At 49.7% G+C, this 13,389-nt stretch overlaps 1 protein-coding gene across 4 annotated transcripts; it reads right to left on the bottom strand.

The window, feature by feature from the left end:
- Positions 1-892: 892 nt before the first annotated feature.
- On the bottom strand, positions 893-6,724 carry CDCA3 (cell division cycle associated 3). 4 transcript variants are annotated; one of them, XM_040437583.1, is made up of 7 exons: positions 6,649-6,724; positions 6,454-6,460; positions 4,735-4,882; positions 4,530-4,659; positions 3,871-4,113; positions 3,671-3,789; positions 893-1,332 (listed from the first exon to the last, which is right to left on the bottom strand). In XM_040437583.1, exons 3-7 carry the CDS (start codon positions 4,855-4,857, stop codon positions 1,216-1,218), a joined length of 732 nt encoding a protein of 243 aa, XP_040293517.1. In that variant the 5' UTR covers positions 4,858-4,882; positions 6,454-6,460; positions 6,649-6,724; the 3' UTR covers positions 893-1,215. The 4 variants fall into 4 exon arrangements, with proteins under 4 accessions (XP_040293517.1, XP_040293518.1, XP_040293516.1 ...); XM_040437582.1 differs by having other exon boundaries at positions 895-1,332; positions 6,689-6,724; XM_040437581.1 differs by having other exon boundaries at positions 895-1,332; positions 6,621-6,713.
- Between the last annotated feature and the right edge of the window lie 6,665 nt (positions 6,725-13,389).

The following is a 13,389-nucleotide window of genomic DNA, read 5'->3' as shown; positions in this document are numbered from 1 at the left end:
ATTATAGTAGTTATATTCTTGTACATAGGAGGCAGTATTATAGTAGTTATATTCTTGTACATAGGAGCAGTAATATAGTAGTTATATTCTTGTACATAGGAGGCAGTATTATAGTAGTTATATTCTTGTACATAGGAGCAGTATTATAGTAGTTATATTCTTGTACATAGGAGGCAGTATTATAGTAGTTATATTCTTGTACATAGGAGGCAGTATTATAGTAGTTATATTCTTGTACAGAGGAGCAGTATTATAGTAGTTATATTCTTGTACATTGGAGGCAGTATTATAGTAGTTATATTCTTGTACATAGGAGGCAGTATTATAGCAGTTATATTCCTGTACATAGGAGGCAGTATTATAGCAGTTATATTCTTGTACATAGGAGCAGTATTATAGCAGTTATATTCTTGTATATAGGAGGCAGTATTATAGCAGTTATATTCTTGTACATAGGAGCAGTATTATAGTAGTTATATTCTTGTACATAGGAGCAGTATTATAGTAGTTATATTCTTGTACATAGGAGGCAGTATTATAGTAGTTATATTCTTGTACATAGGAGCAGTATTATAGTAGTTATATTCTTGTACATAGAAGCAGTATTATAGTAGTTATATTCTTGTACAGTAATTAGGCGTCTTCCATTAGTGCCTCTCTTCTTCTCACTTCACACACTTAGGCTACATGCACGTGTCCACAATACACGGGCACTGGCCGTGTGCATTCCGCATCACGGACCCATTCACTTGAATGGGTCTGCAATCACGGAGATGCGGAAGCACTACGGACTGCTTCCGTGGTGTTTCTGGCAGTGCCTCCGCACCGCAGAAAAGTAGCGTGTGCACTACTTTTTTGCAATGCGGACCCCTTTCAAGTGAATGGGTCTGCGATCCGCATGCGGCTGCCCGGACGGTCTGTGCCCATGCATTGCGGAGCCTCAACGATCGTGTGCATGTAGTCTTAATGTACCCTTCACAACCACAAAGAGGTAAAAGACGTTTCTTGTAACGTTATCGGTCCAGATCAGCACGTTTCCCCTCCGATGCTTTGAATATATAGCTCCTCCACTTCATTAATAAAAATCAGGTTTATTTTTGTCCAACATTGAAATTCACAGACAGAGAATAAGAAATATTTACACAAGTAGAGTACGAGGATCGGAGTATACGGCGAGTACGGAGCTATACCGCCATGGGCTATGACGAGGGCGGCTCAGCTTTCGCCCTGGGTGTACTGTGCGTTCTCCTTGTTGTGGGACATTTCCCAGTGAGAGATCTTCAGGGTCCTCAGAGACGAGGGCTGTTCAGACTGGAAGGGGATCTTCTTCACCTACAAAGAGGAGAGAACATTGTCCTAAATGCAGAGGGACACCAAGCATTGTGCAGACCTCCATCTATCAAATACTGAGGCTTATCCCAATTTTAAGAGAAGGCATTTAAAATAACTTTTCTGATAGAAAATCTGAACGCCCACTGGCAAAACTCTGCAGCTTCTCCAGCGAATTGCCAGTTTGAAGAGGGCGTGCCCCTACCATCGTCACACACAAAAAAGTCGGTCACATTTAACATTTTTAAAGAATTTTTGGTGACATTTTTAATATCTATATTTAAACAAAACTCATAACATCCTGCAGTTCTCGCACTGGCCATGGATACCGGCCGTGTGCGTTCCGCAATTTGCGGACCGTACATGGCCAGCACTATATAGAGAATGCCTACGCTTGTCCGTGGTTGCAGACAAGAATAGGACATGCGCTAACTTTTTGCGGGGCCACAGAACGGAACAATGGATGCGAACAGCACACGTGTGCTGTCCACATCTTTTTCGGCCCCATTGAAATGAATGGGTCCGCACCCGTTCCGTAAATTTGCAGAACGGATGCGGTTCTATTTATACGGTCATGTGAATGCACCCTAATCCTGCCTGTAACGATATCACCTCTGTGTACAGGATCCACCATTCACAATAGGAGATGGTCACATCTCATCTCTTCTTTCCTTGTATAATGACCGAAGACAATGAGGTCCCCTCCAGTCCAGTGTCTCCATGGACCATGGGGCTGCCATAAAGCAATTTTCTTAGGGTACTTTCACACTTGCAGCAGAGGATTCTATAGCAGTTCCGTCGCCGGAACTGCCTGTCGGATACGGCAATCTGGACGCAAACTGATCCGGCTCACAAATGCATTGCAATACCGGATGTGTCTTTCCGGTTGTCATCCGGAAAAACGGATCCGATATATATTTTTTTCACATATTTAATAGTCTGTGCATGCGCGGACGGAAAGAACGGATCTGTTTGGCCAGAACACTTGGGGCCAGATCCGGTATTAATGCATTTCAATGGAAATTAATCCGGCATGTGTTCAGGATTTTTGGCCGGAGAGAAAACTGCAGCATGCTGCGGTACTTTCTCCGGCCAAAAAACGTAAGAGGGACTGAACTGATGCATCCGGAACGGATTGCTCCCTATTCAGAATGCATTAGGATAAAACTCTTTAAAACTTTCCCGGTATTGAGCCCCTGTGACGGAACTCAATAACGGAAAAGAAAAATGCTAGTGTGAAAGTACCCTTAAGGGCTCATGCACACGACTGTCTGTAAAACACGGATACCGGCCGTGTGCATTCCCACATTTTGTGGAATGGAATGGCCGGCCCCTAATAGAACAGTCCTATCCTCGTACGTAATGTGGACAATAGGACATATTTTTTGTGGAATGGACATGGAATACACAGAGTCATTTCGGTTTTATTGCGGCCCCATTGAAGTGAATGGTTCCACATACAGGCTGTCAAAAACAAAACTGACAAAAAGTTACTGTGCACGAGCCCTAATGCTTTCTAAATGCTGTTGAGAGCGGTTCAGGCAAGATGGCCGCCCCCATAATCATGTTAAGAAAACAAAAAAGATATATTTTTTTATTGGTATGCAAATGAGCCTCTAGGTGCTATGGGGGCGTCTTTTTCAGCACCTAGAGGCTCCGTCCACTCACCATTTCCGCCGCCCAGCGCGCTCCAGCCTGCCCCTCTCCTCTAGATTGACAGCCTACTCGCGCCTGCGCCGTGTGCTTCTGTATTTAGCGCAGTGACCGTTTGACTGCTCCCTGCACCGTAATCGGCACAGGCGCAGTGAAGATGCCGGCGCAGGGAGACAGTCACTGCGCCAACGCGAGAATTCGGCCGAGATGGAGAGAAGTAGTCTGTCAATCTAGTGGAGAGGGGCGGGCTGGAGGGCAGAAATGGTGAGTGGACGGAGCCTCTAGATGCTGAAAAGACGCCCCCATAGCACCTAGAGGCTCATTAGCATATCAATAAAGCCATGTTTTTTAGGGTAACCGCTGCACAGAAAGGAATTACAATAGCATGGTTAGGTACAGCAGACACTAGCAGATCGCTCGTGTCTGACAGCTAATTAGGTCAAAATGTGGTGGTAGAAACCCTTTAAGATCGAAAACTGATTTTTGGCCCAAAATTGATATAATGTATCATAAAATATTGTGAAACACACACACACACACACACACACACACACACACACACACACACACAATCACCCTGAAAATGTCCATGGCCTTTCAGTGTAAGCTTCTATGGAGATGCTTATGCTCTAGTCATCTGGCCCAGCAATGAGTAAGCCAGTCCCCCGTCCTGCCGTCATAGCCTTACCTGTCTGTTCTGCACAGCTGTGCTGGGGGAGTTGTCGTCCTGCAGGACTTTCAGTGGAGATCGGCCATAGGCCGTGGAGACCAAGGCTTTCCTGGGTCGCTGGCGAACATTCTTTGTACCTACATGAAGACATGAGTGAGGGTTACACAATGCCAGTGTACAAGACCGATGTCCAAGGTCAAGCTTTGCCGGCGTCTCACCTGGAGATCTGCCCCTTGGTTTCTGCTGCACGGCGGTTGGGGGCGGCTCTGCTGGAGATGCAACAGGAGAGATGACCGTTTCTTCTGCCACCACCTTCACCTCTTCCTCAGCAGGTGGAGGGAGGGCTTCAGTCACAGGGTGGTCTTCTGGAGCTTCTAGATTGGCTTCAGGGCTGCCCTCAATCCCAGAATCCTCCGAGACAAACACCTCGCTGAGCTGCTTAGCCAGAAGGTTCAAGGAAGCTGGAAAAGTAAAGACAATTAGAGGGCTAATCGAGGCTTACCCTATATAGGCCTCAAAATAGCGGTCCTCGAGTCGTTCAAGGTCTGAGGTAATCAACTGTATCTCCCAGTTAGCAGTCATTTAATATAATCACGGTTGCCCTTGGATGACATCACTTGACCACTCAACCAGGTTGATGCCTTCTACCCGTGGCCATATTTCGGGTAGAAAAGGGCTCACAGGAGGTTGGTGAGGGGCCTTCATTTATCATCCGCCACTTGCTAATGAGCTCTCCGTTTCTTGGTTACCATTTACAAGTTCTCTTCTTGCCGTCTGTAAACGGAGTCCTTCACACAGCTGGAATCTGTTGCAATGTGTTGGTGTAGGGGAGAGACAACGAGATCAGAGAAGAGATTTCTACCTGTGCAGCACTCACCTTGTAAAGAAGGACGCAGCGGGGTGCGGGCAATGCCGTGCGTGGGGGAGCGCGGGTCGTTTACAGCGGAGGGCTCGGCCATTTCTTCCTCTTGTGCAGCTACATGAGAACTCCGAGGAGACTCCGCCACCTGCAGAGAGCGCACAGGGAGGGGTTCAGACAGATGTCAGTGTGAACACAGGGCACAGACTCTCACCGCACCAACCTCTATAGGCGTCCTGGGGATCCCCACTGAAGGGGAGCGGGGGTCAATCACATGGGACAGGTGGCGGTTTCGTAGAGGGCGAGATGGAGTCACCTGCTGCAGCCTGGAATCTGTCGCTCCCATCTTACCACAAACTGGAATCAGCGATCTGAGGGGAGAGGATCTTTACTTAGCAGAGTACAACTCCCAATTTCCAGCAACTACACATTCCTCATATCCACCTTCACTGCGCAGGACACGCCACGGTGCAGGTCTCATCTCTAGAAGGCACAGCTACACCCCCCCCCAGAACAGGCAGCGCGCCACAGCGTCCGTACAAGTGAATGGAGAGAGCCAGGGACATGCGCAGCTGCATTCCTTCTCCACCAGGCAGAGCGAGGGTCTGGTTCACCCCTGGGGATAGGTGAGGCTCCCCACATCTAGCGGGCACTCCTGGCACGTCCTGTGCATATGGACGGAGCTGGGTGAGGCATTAATCTTCTACTCACCCCCTCTCTCCAGAACTGCTCCGCTCCTCATGCTGCAGCCGCCAATCACTGTCCTCATCCATCTAATGCAGAGGACAACAATTGGCTGCAGCAGTGACATTCTCTACACCGACACATAAGATAGCTGAGCTACTTTCCACCATTTTTGGGGCTCCATTCTCAATAAAGGTGCAGGGGACCCGCACCTATCACACAATGGGGGCATGCCCTAGCGATATGCTGCCATTGTCTGATGAGACAACCCCTTTAAAGGGGTTCCGCACTTTGTTTAAACTGACGATCTATACTCCGATTGGCGGTGTCCGACACCCGGGACCCCTGCCGACCAGCTGTTCGAGAAGGCAGCGGCGCTCCAGCAGCGCCGCGACTTTCTCACTGTTTACTGCCGGTGTTCTGCCACTTTTCTATACCCGGACAAAAGTCTATACCCGGAAGTGATGTAGCTGCACCGGAAGTCACGTGGACGCGTTGGAATCAGCTGGAGGAGGGGGTGTGCGCGCTGCACAAGCGCATTCGACTAAAGTATAGTAATCTGGCAGAACTCCACGAGCCCGTAATCTACATTAATTTGTACCCTCGCGGGCTCGCGTCGCTGGCCACGCATCAGGCTCGGAGGATAGATCATCAGTTTAAACAAAGTGCAGAACCCCTTTAACAAAACATATGGCAAGGGGATGTCCACACAGGACAACGCCCTTTAAAGGGGTTGTTCATCTTCTTGGGGAGTGTACTTACCTGCTCCCCGCTGCTGGGTCCTGGTTCCTTTGCTCCCCCTGTTATAGCACTCGGATCCCCCCCCCCCCCCCCCTTACATCACATGACCACCCGCTGTAACGCAAGAGGAGCAGGTCACCACTGAAGCCCGTCAATGGCTGCAGCAGCGTCAAACCAGATGTTGACAGCGCATAACCCAAGTGCTGCATCAAGGGAGACAGAACGCAGTTCAGCACGCTTCCCTCTGGGAGGTCCAGCCACAAGACCCCCAGAACATGAACAACCCCTTTAAGGAGTACTTTCCCTCTAGAAACCTTTACAGCACGTCATTTGTGTGATCAGTGGAGATCTGACCCAGAGAGCAGCGGCGCCTGGCATAATGTGATCTGCTAAGGGCATGGAATATATAACCACAGCGGAGCAGGCGTCCTCACCGGCTTCTATACCACCCACTGACTGCAATAGAGGGAGCCATATATGAAGACGACCCCCAACCAGGGGAAGGGAGAGCAGACACCGCGGTTCTCAGGTTTGGGGGGCACTGCAGTCACATCTCCACCCACCAGACAAATGATGCATCACAACAGACCGAAATGGAAAAATCCTTTAAGCTTAATTTACATACAGCAGCCCCCTCTCTGAGATTTCTACCATAGAGCGCCTCTCGGTATAAGCCGTGTACACACCGTGATAGCAGCCTTCCCGTCCCGACACCGTGCAGCCTCCCGTGATAGCAGCCTTCCCGTCCCGACACCGTGCAGCCTTCCAGTCCCAGCACCGGCGTGCAGCAGCCACAACACCTACTGAGCGAACTTCCTAGCTGCAACATTCAAACTGTGCGCTGCAGCCAATCAGAAGCGCCGCCAGCGCTAGTTGGCTCTGAAGTGTCCCGCCCCTTCACTTCCACCAATAACAATCAACTAGCTATTTTTTCACAAGCCCTTCTTACTACAGGTCAGTGATTGGCTACTTTAGATGTCGTGTTTAGCAGATCTGACACATGATTGGTCAAAGTCAGAGACCGCCTCCCTCCACCTTTTGTTGGCGTCTCTCTAGTAGAGCGCTTTGACTCCACCTATGGTAGCCATTTTGGCAGAGATCAAAATTAGGCAACTGTGAGGCGATAGTCAACAAAATGGCTACTGTTATGCGGACGGTAATGTAGAACGCTTCTTTTCTGACTAGAACTGTTGGGAGCGGTCAGGCGCTGAGTTGTTTACTGAGTAAAGGGATGAGCGAGTCCTGTGGAAAGTAAAACAGAAGTCATACTACTAACCATAGAGCCTGGAATAAAAACATCTAAAGAGAATGGGGCAGATTTATGAAACTATCTTTGTTGCCCAGATTAAAGGGGTTGTCTCACTTCATCAAATTGCATTTATCGTGTAGAGAAAGTTAAAGGGGTTGTCCAGCCCTGTAATGTCCCCCCTAATGCCTGGGCACCTCATACTTACCCCGCTTCCCAGCACCTGCGTCGCATGGCCGCAGCTGCATGTTCCCATCGCGTGGATCAAAACATACGGGGAAGGGGGTCAGGTTAACCAATAGCAGGCCGCAACGGGGACGAACCTCCCTAGCATCGCAGGATGTTCTGATCCGCGCGACCGGGAGATACAGAGACGGCCGTACGGGCATCAGAAGCAGGGCGGGTGCCGGGGGATGGGGTATGAGGGGCCCGGGCATTATAGGGGTTGGATAACCCCTTTAATACAAAGCACTTACTAATGTATTGTGAATGTCCATATTGCTTACTTTGCTGGCTTCATTCATTTTTCCATCACATTATACACTGCTTGTTTCCGTGGTTATGACCACCCTGCGATCCAGCAGTGGTGGTCATGCTTGCACACTATAGAAAAAGTGCCGGCCTCTGGTGGCCCGGGACCACGGGAGTGCATAGGTCAGCGTTTTTTTCCTTTAGTTTGTATGCACGACCACCGCTGATGGATTGCAGGGTGGTCACAACCATGGAAACGAGCCGTGTATAATGTGATGGAAAAATGAATCCAGCCAGCACAGGAGGCAATATGGAGAATCACAATACATTAGCAAGTGCCTTGTATTAACCTTCTCTACACGATAAATGCCATTTGCTGAAGTGAGACGACCCCTTTAACAAATCAGAAAGCAGCTTTCATTCTTCAAGAGGTCAACAACGACTGAACGCTGTGCTCTGATTGGTGGCCATGGGCAATTTCATTAATTCCCCCTACCTTTAATGATGTGACCACTATTTAAAGGGGAGCTCCATGAAGCTGTAATGACTCCAATATTGAAGATGGAGCATAAATCATATTTTCATGAATTATGCACAGTGTAGGTCCTTGCTATTTTGGATTGGTATTTGCTAAAATTGCCAGCAGATGTGCCTATATAAAGTGACCTTAGATTTAAAGGGTTTCTGTCACCAGAATTAACCCTATTAAACTAGCTGAACCTAACTAGCCTATTCCTACTTTTATCTATGCCCCCGGTACTCCAGAAATATAACTTTTATAATATGCTAATTAGCCTCTAGGAGCAGGAGGGGGGGGCGTTGCCCCTGCTCCTAGAGGCTCCGTTCTCCCACCTCTGGCCACGCCCTGCTACACTAGATTGACAGGGCCAGGCAGCGTTGGTCTCCTACCTCCGGGCGTGTCTGCAGTGTAAATCTCACACCCGCGCCGTCCCGTTCAGTATTCGGCACAGGCGCAGTGAGGAAGCCGGCAGCCGGCGAGCGCCTTTCACTCACTGCGCCTGTGCCGAATACTGAACGGGACGGCGCGGGCGCGAGATTTTGGGGCTACTTCTAAAGGTGTTATGAAAGTAAGTCCCCTTTTCTTCCGCCTTTGTCCCCTATACACGGATCAGGACTCCACTGCAGGGGAACCACCAGGCCACTACCTCCTGGAGTAGTCACTGGTGTGGAGCACCAAGGGATCAGGCAAACCATAGTTAGGGGACAAGACAAGGTCAGGGCAGGCAGAGTTTGTTCAGTAGGAAAATCAGTCCAAAGATCGGGAAATGCAGCATGTGGTCAACACGAGAGTCAAGCAGAGGTCAGGTCAGGCAGCTGAGGGTCAAAACACGGGAGAGGTTGAGCACGGAAAGTCATGCAACAGGTGTGCTATATTTCATTCTGTCTTCCCATGCTCGACCTCTCCTGTGTTTTGACCCTCAGCTGCCTGACCTGACCTCTTCCTGACTCTCGTGTTGACCACATGCTGCATGTCCAGATATTTGGACTGATTTTTCGGACTGAACCAGCAACTCTCGGCTATTTTCAGCGGCCCCATATAAATGAATGGAAGGCAGCCGCGCATGCGCTGTGTGCGCCCTCCAGGACTTTTCTGTCTCCATTTACGAGATAGGTGCTGGTCACTGCAAGCAAGCGGAGTAGGACGCAGCCAGTGTGGAGTAGACAAAGCGCGCTACTCATGCCCTCTGGGATGTAATAGGGAGACACTGATGGGCACTGCAATGGAAGATGGGGCAAACATTCTGATGGCTGTGCCCTCTGGGAGCAGGGAGGGCAGAGCCGCCAGCATCACAGTTATAAACAGCAGGTTGCTAGCATGACAACATCAGATAAGGAGCGGCTGTTCAGACCCACAGGACAGTACTTGGGGGCCCAGGGCATTGGGCAACCCACAGCCAAACTGCAGCATAGGGGAGCTCCAAGTCCCCTGCTTGCCATCATTGAGCTATATGATACAATTCTTGCTGCCTGCAGCTGCCACTAGGGGGAGATATATATATATATACAGACTAGGGATGAGCGAATCAATTGCATTGAATCAGTTAGTCTCATTAGCAAGAACTCTTCACTTGTGACGGGCTCTCCCCACAGGTGAAGGAGTGCCCACCTACCTGTTGACTGACAGCGCTGCACATCTAGCCCAGCCCTGGCAATCTGGGCCCTGTGAGGCTGCTCCGGAAGTTTAGTAGCGCATGTGCAGTTGCTGCTGTTTTTGGCTTACAAATGCTGACTAAATACTGACCTTGATGGGTGTTCGACTCCCGGCACCGCCGCCTATCAGCTGTTTGAAGGGGTCGCGATGCTCTGTTGAGTGCTGCGGCCACTTTCTAGGCCGGTGACCCACATTTCTCAGTTACATGGACTATGTGCGGATTAGTCCTGTTCAAGTAAATGGGTGCTGAGCTGTAATACCGAGCACAGCCACTATCCAATGGACGGCGCTGTGCTTGGTGAGAAGGCCGCAGTGCTACCTCGTCTTCAAACAGCCGATCGGTGAGGCGGCCAGGAGTCAGACCCCCACCCATCAGATACTGGTGACCTGTCCCGAGGATAGGTCATCTTCAGTATTCTGCTCCTGGAAATCTCTTTTGCCCAGCAGAATATCAGAAGGTCCTTTGGTGGGCTGAGACTTTTATTTAATAGTGAGCCCCTAAAGACACCCCCATTTGAAGGTGACACTCATTTAAAGGGGTCCCCCAAGACCAGGAACCCTTTTTCATATGGGTAGGCAGGGTGCAGAGGTTACACCTGTCACCAAGGCTCTGAGACCCTTTCTCCTCAGTTTCCAGTCCCCACATGGTGTCTACCTGCCAATCAATGGCCTCAACGGTGGCAGTGGTCACGTAACATGCCAGTAACGGTGACATGTATGTAGACAGCATGTCAGACTTCTGGTCCAGCAGGAGAAGGGTGCTCGGTGCTAGAACTGGAGCACGAGTGACAGGCGAGCCTTTTTTTCAACCCTTGCACCCTGCCGGCCCTTATGAAAAGGGTTCCTGGTCTTAGAGTCCATTTCTTCTGGGATGATGCAGGGCCAAGGAGCCCAAGTTCAGCACTGCTTCTGTGGAGAAAGCCAAGTGTAAGGCAAGGAAAACCGTAACTTGTCAGAGGATACTATTATTCGGAATGAGCGAACCCGAACTTCACCGGGTTCAGCAATAAAGCGGATCTAATCCTTGGTAGAGCTAGAGGTTTATGTGAAAGATCAGACCTATTCCATTCTGCAAATTGCGGAACACACACGGGCGGCATCCGTGTTTTGTGGATCTGCCATTTGTCGTGTGCATGTAACCTAAGGCCCCTTGCAGATGAGCGTGTCCGGATTAGGTCTGGATGCGTTGGAAATGCTTTCAGTGAAAAATGCGCGATTTCGCAGGCAAAGTCATTCAGTTTTGCCTGCGATCGCGTTCAGTTTTTTTCGGGTTGGGTGCAATGCATTTTGCACGCGCGTGATAAAAAACGGAAGGTTTACAAACAAGATCTCTTAGCAACCATCTGTGAAAAACGCATCGCATCTGCACTTGCTTGCGGATGCGATTTTCACGCAGCCCCATTCACTTCTATGGGGCCAGCGTTGCGTGAAAATTGCAGAATATAGAACATGCTGCGATTTCACACAACGCACAAGTGATGCGTGAAAACCAACACTCATGTACACAGACCTATTGAAATGAATGGGTCCGGATTCCGTGCGGGCGCTGTGCTTGGTGAGGAGGCCGGAGTGCCACCACGTCTTCAAACAGCCGATCGGTGAGGCGTTCGCATCACGCATTGCACCCGCGCGGAATACTCGCTCATGTGAAAGGGGCCTAATAGTTAGGCCTCATTCACACGACCGTTCAGTTTTTTGCGGTCCGCAAATCGCAGATCCGCAAAGAACGGAAGACGCCCGTGTGCCTTCCGCAATTTGCGGAACGGAACGGGCGGCCTATTGTAGAAATACCTATTCTTGTCCGCAAAACGGACAAGAATAGGACATGTTATTTTTTTTTGCGGGGCCTCGGAACGGAATAACGGATGCGGACAGCACACGGAGTGCTGTCCGCATCTTTTGCGGCCCAATTGAAGTGAATGGGTCCGCATCCAAGCAGCAAAAACGGCGGCTCGGATGCGGACCCAAACAACGCCCATGTGCATGAGGCCTTAGGGATGAGCGAACCTGAACTTCATCGGGTTTGGTTTTCAGGTGGGTTAGGAAAACGAAATATAACGGAATTCGTTGATGGAATGCAAAACGGAAGCCAAGCATAAAAGATCCATCTGGTTTCCGTTATGCAGGATTCCGTTTTGCATTCGGTCTGCGAATTCCATTATATTCCATTTTTCTAGCCTACCTGAAAACCGAACCCGGTGAAGTTCGGGTTCGCCCATTCCAAACTATTAGGCTACATGCACACGACTGAGCCATGTTTTGCGGTCCGCAAATGGCGGATCCGCAAAACACGGATGTTGCCCGTGTGTGTTCCGCAATTTGCATAATGGAATGGGCCGACCCATAATAGAAATGCCTATTTTTATCAGCAAAGCAGACAAAAATAGGACATGTTCTATATTTTTTTTTGGGCGTGGCCACGAAACGGACATATGAATGCAGACAGCACACAGAGTGCCGTCCGCATCTTTTGCGGCTCCATTTAAGTGAATGGGTCCGCATCCGAGCTGCAAAAAATGCGGCTCGGATGCGGTCCCTACAACGGTCGTGTGAATGAGCCCTTAGTGGGATAAATGAGCTCTGAGCTTCTCACTGATTCCCATATCAGGCCTCTTTTACACCTGAATAAATCGCGGACATGTGCTGTCGGTGGTCTCCATGGACTGCTCACACAGCTCGTTGACTTTAATGTGTGTATTCACACAGCAGTGGTTTTCCACGGACTGTGGGTCTGTGGTGACGTCAGGCCCTATTTTGTCCGTAATTACTGTGACACAGTGAGGGGTTGTGTCTGGCAAGGCAGGTATTTTCCTCCCAGCATGTGCGGCTTGGCTGGTTTTCAGCCAGGTGGGGTCAAATACCGGTCCGGGTTTTGGTACCACCTGGCTGTCCTTAAATAGGCAGCTGGGTTCAGCAGAGATGTCTCTGTTTTTGGGATCTGAGGCTTTGTGCTGTGCTGGAGGGCTGAGAGCTGCACGCTGGGGAAACAGGCCCCCTATAAAGCCTGCTGTGGATTACTGGAGGCAGAACTGCCAGCAAGGTGACTTGTGTTATATGAACTTTCCATTGTGTGTGACCTAACACCAAGACCACAAAGTTACGTGCTGTTTTGCGCAATTGCCTCAAGTGTGAATAAACACTGACGTTTTAAGTTAAGAACTGGTATTTTGCCTCTGTACTGCGCCCGCTTACCCCATCTACCAGAGCGAAGCACCACATTACAGATCCCTCACGCACATTATAGTCTATGGATCCATGAAAAATCACAAATACATCACGGATGTCATCCATGTTTGGTCAACAGTTTTCATGGACCATTGCTAGGAGATGCTCGGCATATTTGCCCTGCTGCGGCCAGATCTACGCCGCTCCCCATAATAATGAATGGGGCAGGGCGGCCTTCTGGTAGCACACTGTAGTATAAACATAAACAGCAGTGTGAAACTGGCCTTAAAGGGGTATTCCCATCTCAGACAATGGGGGCATATCGCTAGGATATGCCCCCCATTGTCTGATAGGTGCGGGTCCCACCGCTGGGCCCCGCACCTACAACGAGAAGGAAG

The sequence above is a fragment of the Bufo bufo genome, chromosome 6 (assembly GCF_905171765.1).
Source record: "Bufo bufo chromosome 6, aBufBuf1.1, whole genome shotgun sequence".
Classification (NCBI taxonomy): Eukaryota; Metazoa; Chordata; class Amphibia; order Anura; family Bufonidae; genus Bufo; species Bufo bufo.
Note: the sequence above shows the minus strand (reverse complement) of the source record. Positions and strands in the feature narration are given on the sequence as shown.

Coding starts and splice junctions, on each gene's coding strand:
- CDCA3 (XM_040437583.1), bottom strand. CDS start 4,857: ATGGGAGCGACAGATTCCAGGCTGCAGCAGGTGACTCCATCTCGCCCT. Junction 4,660..4,734: donor TCCCCAGGACGCCTATAGAG/GTTGGTGCGGTG, acceptor CGCTCTCTGCAG/GTGGCGGAGTCTCCTCGGAG. Junction 4,114..4,529: donor GCTGCGTCCTTCTTTACAAG/GTGAGTGCTGCA, acceptor TTACTTTTCCAG/CTTCCTTGAACCTTCTGGCT.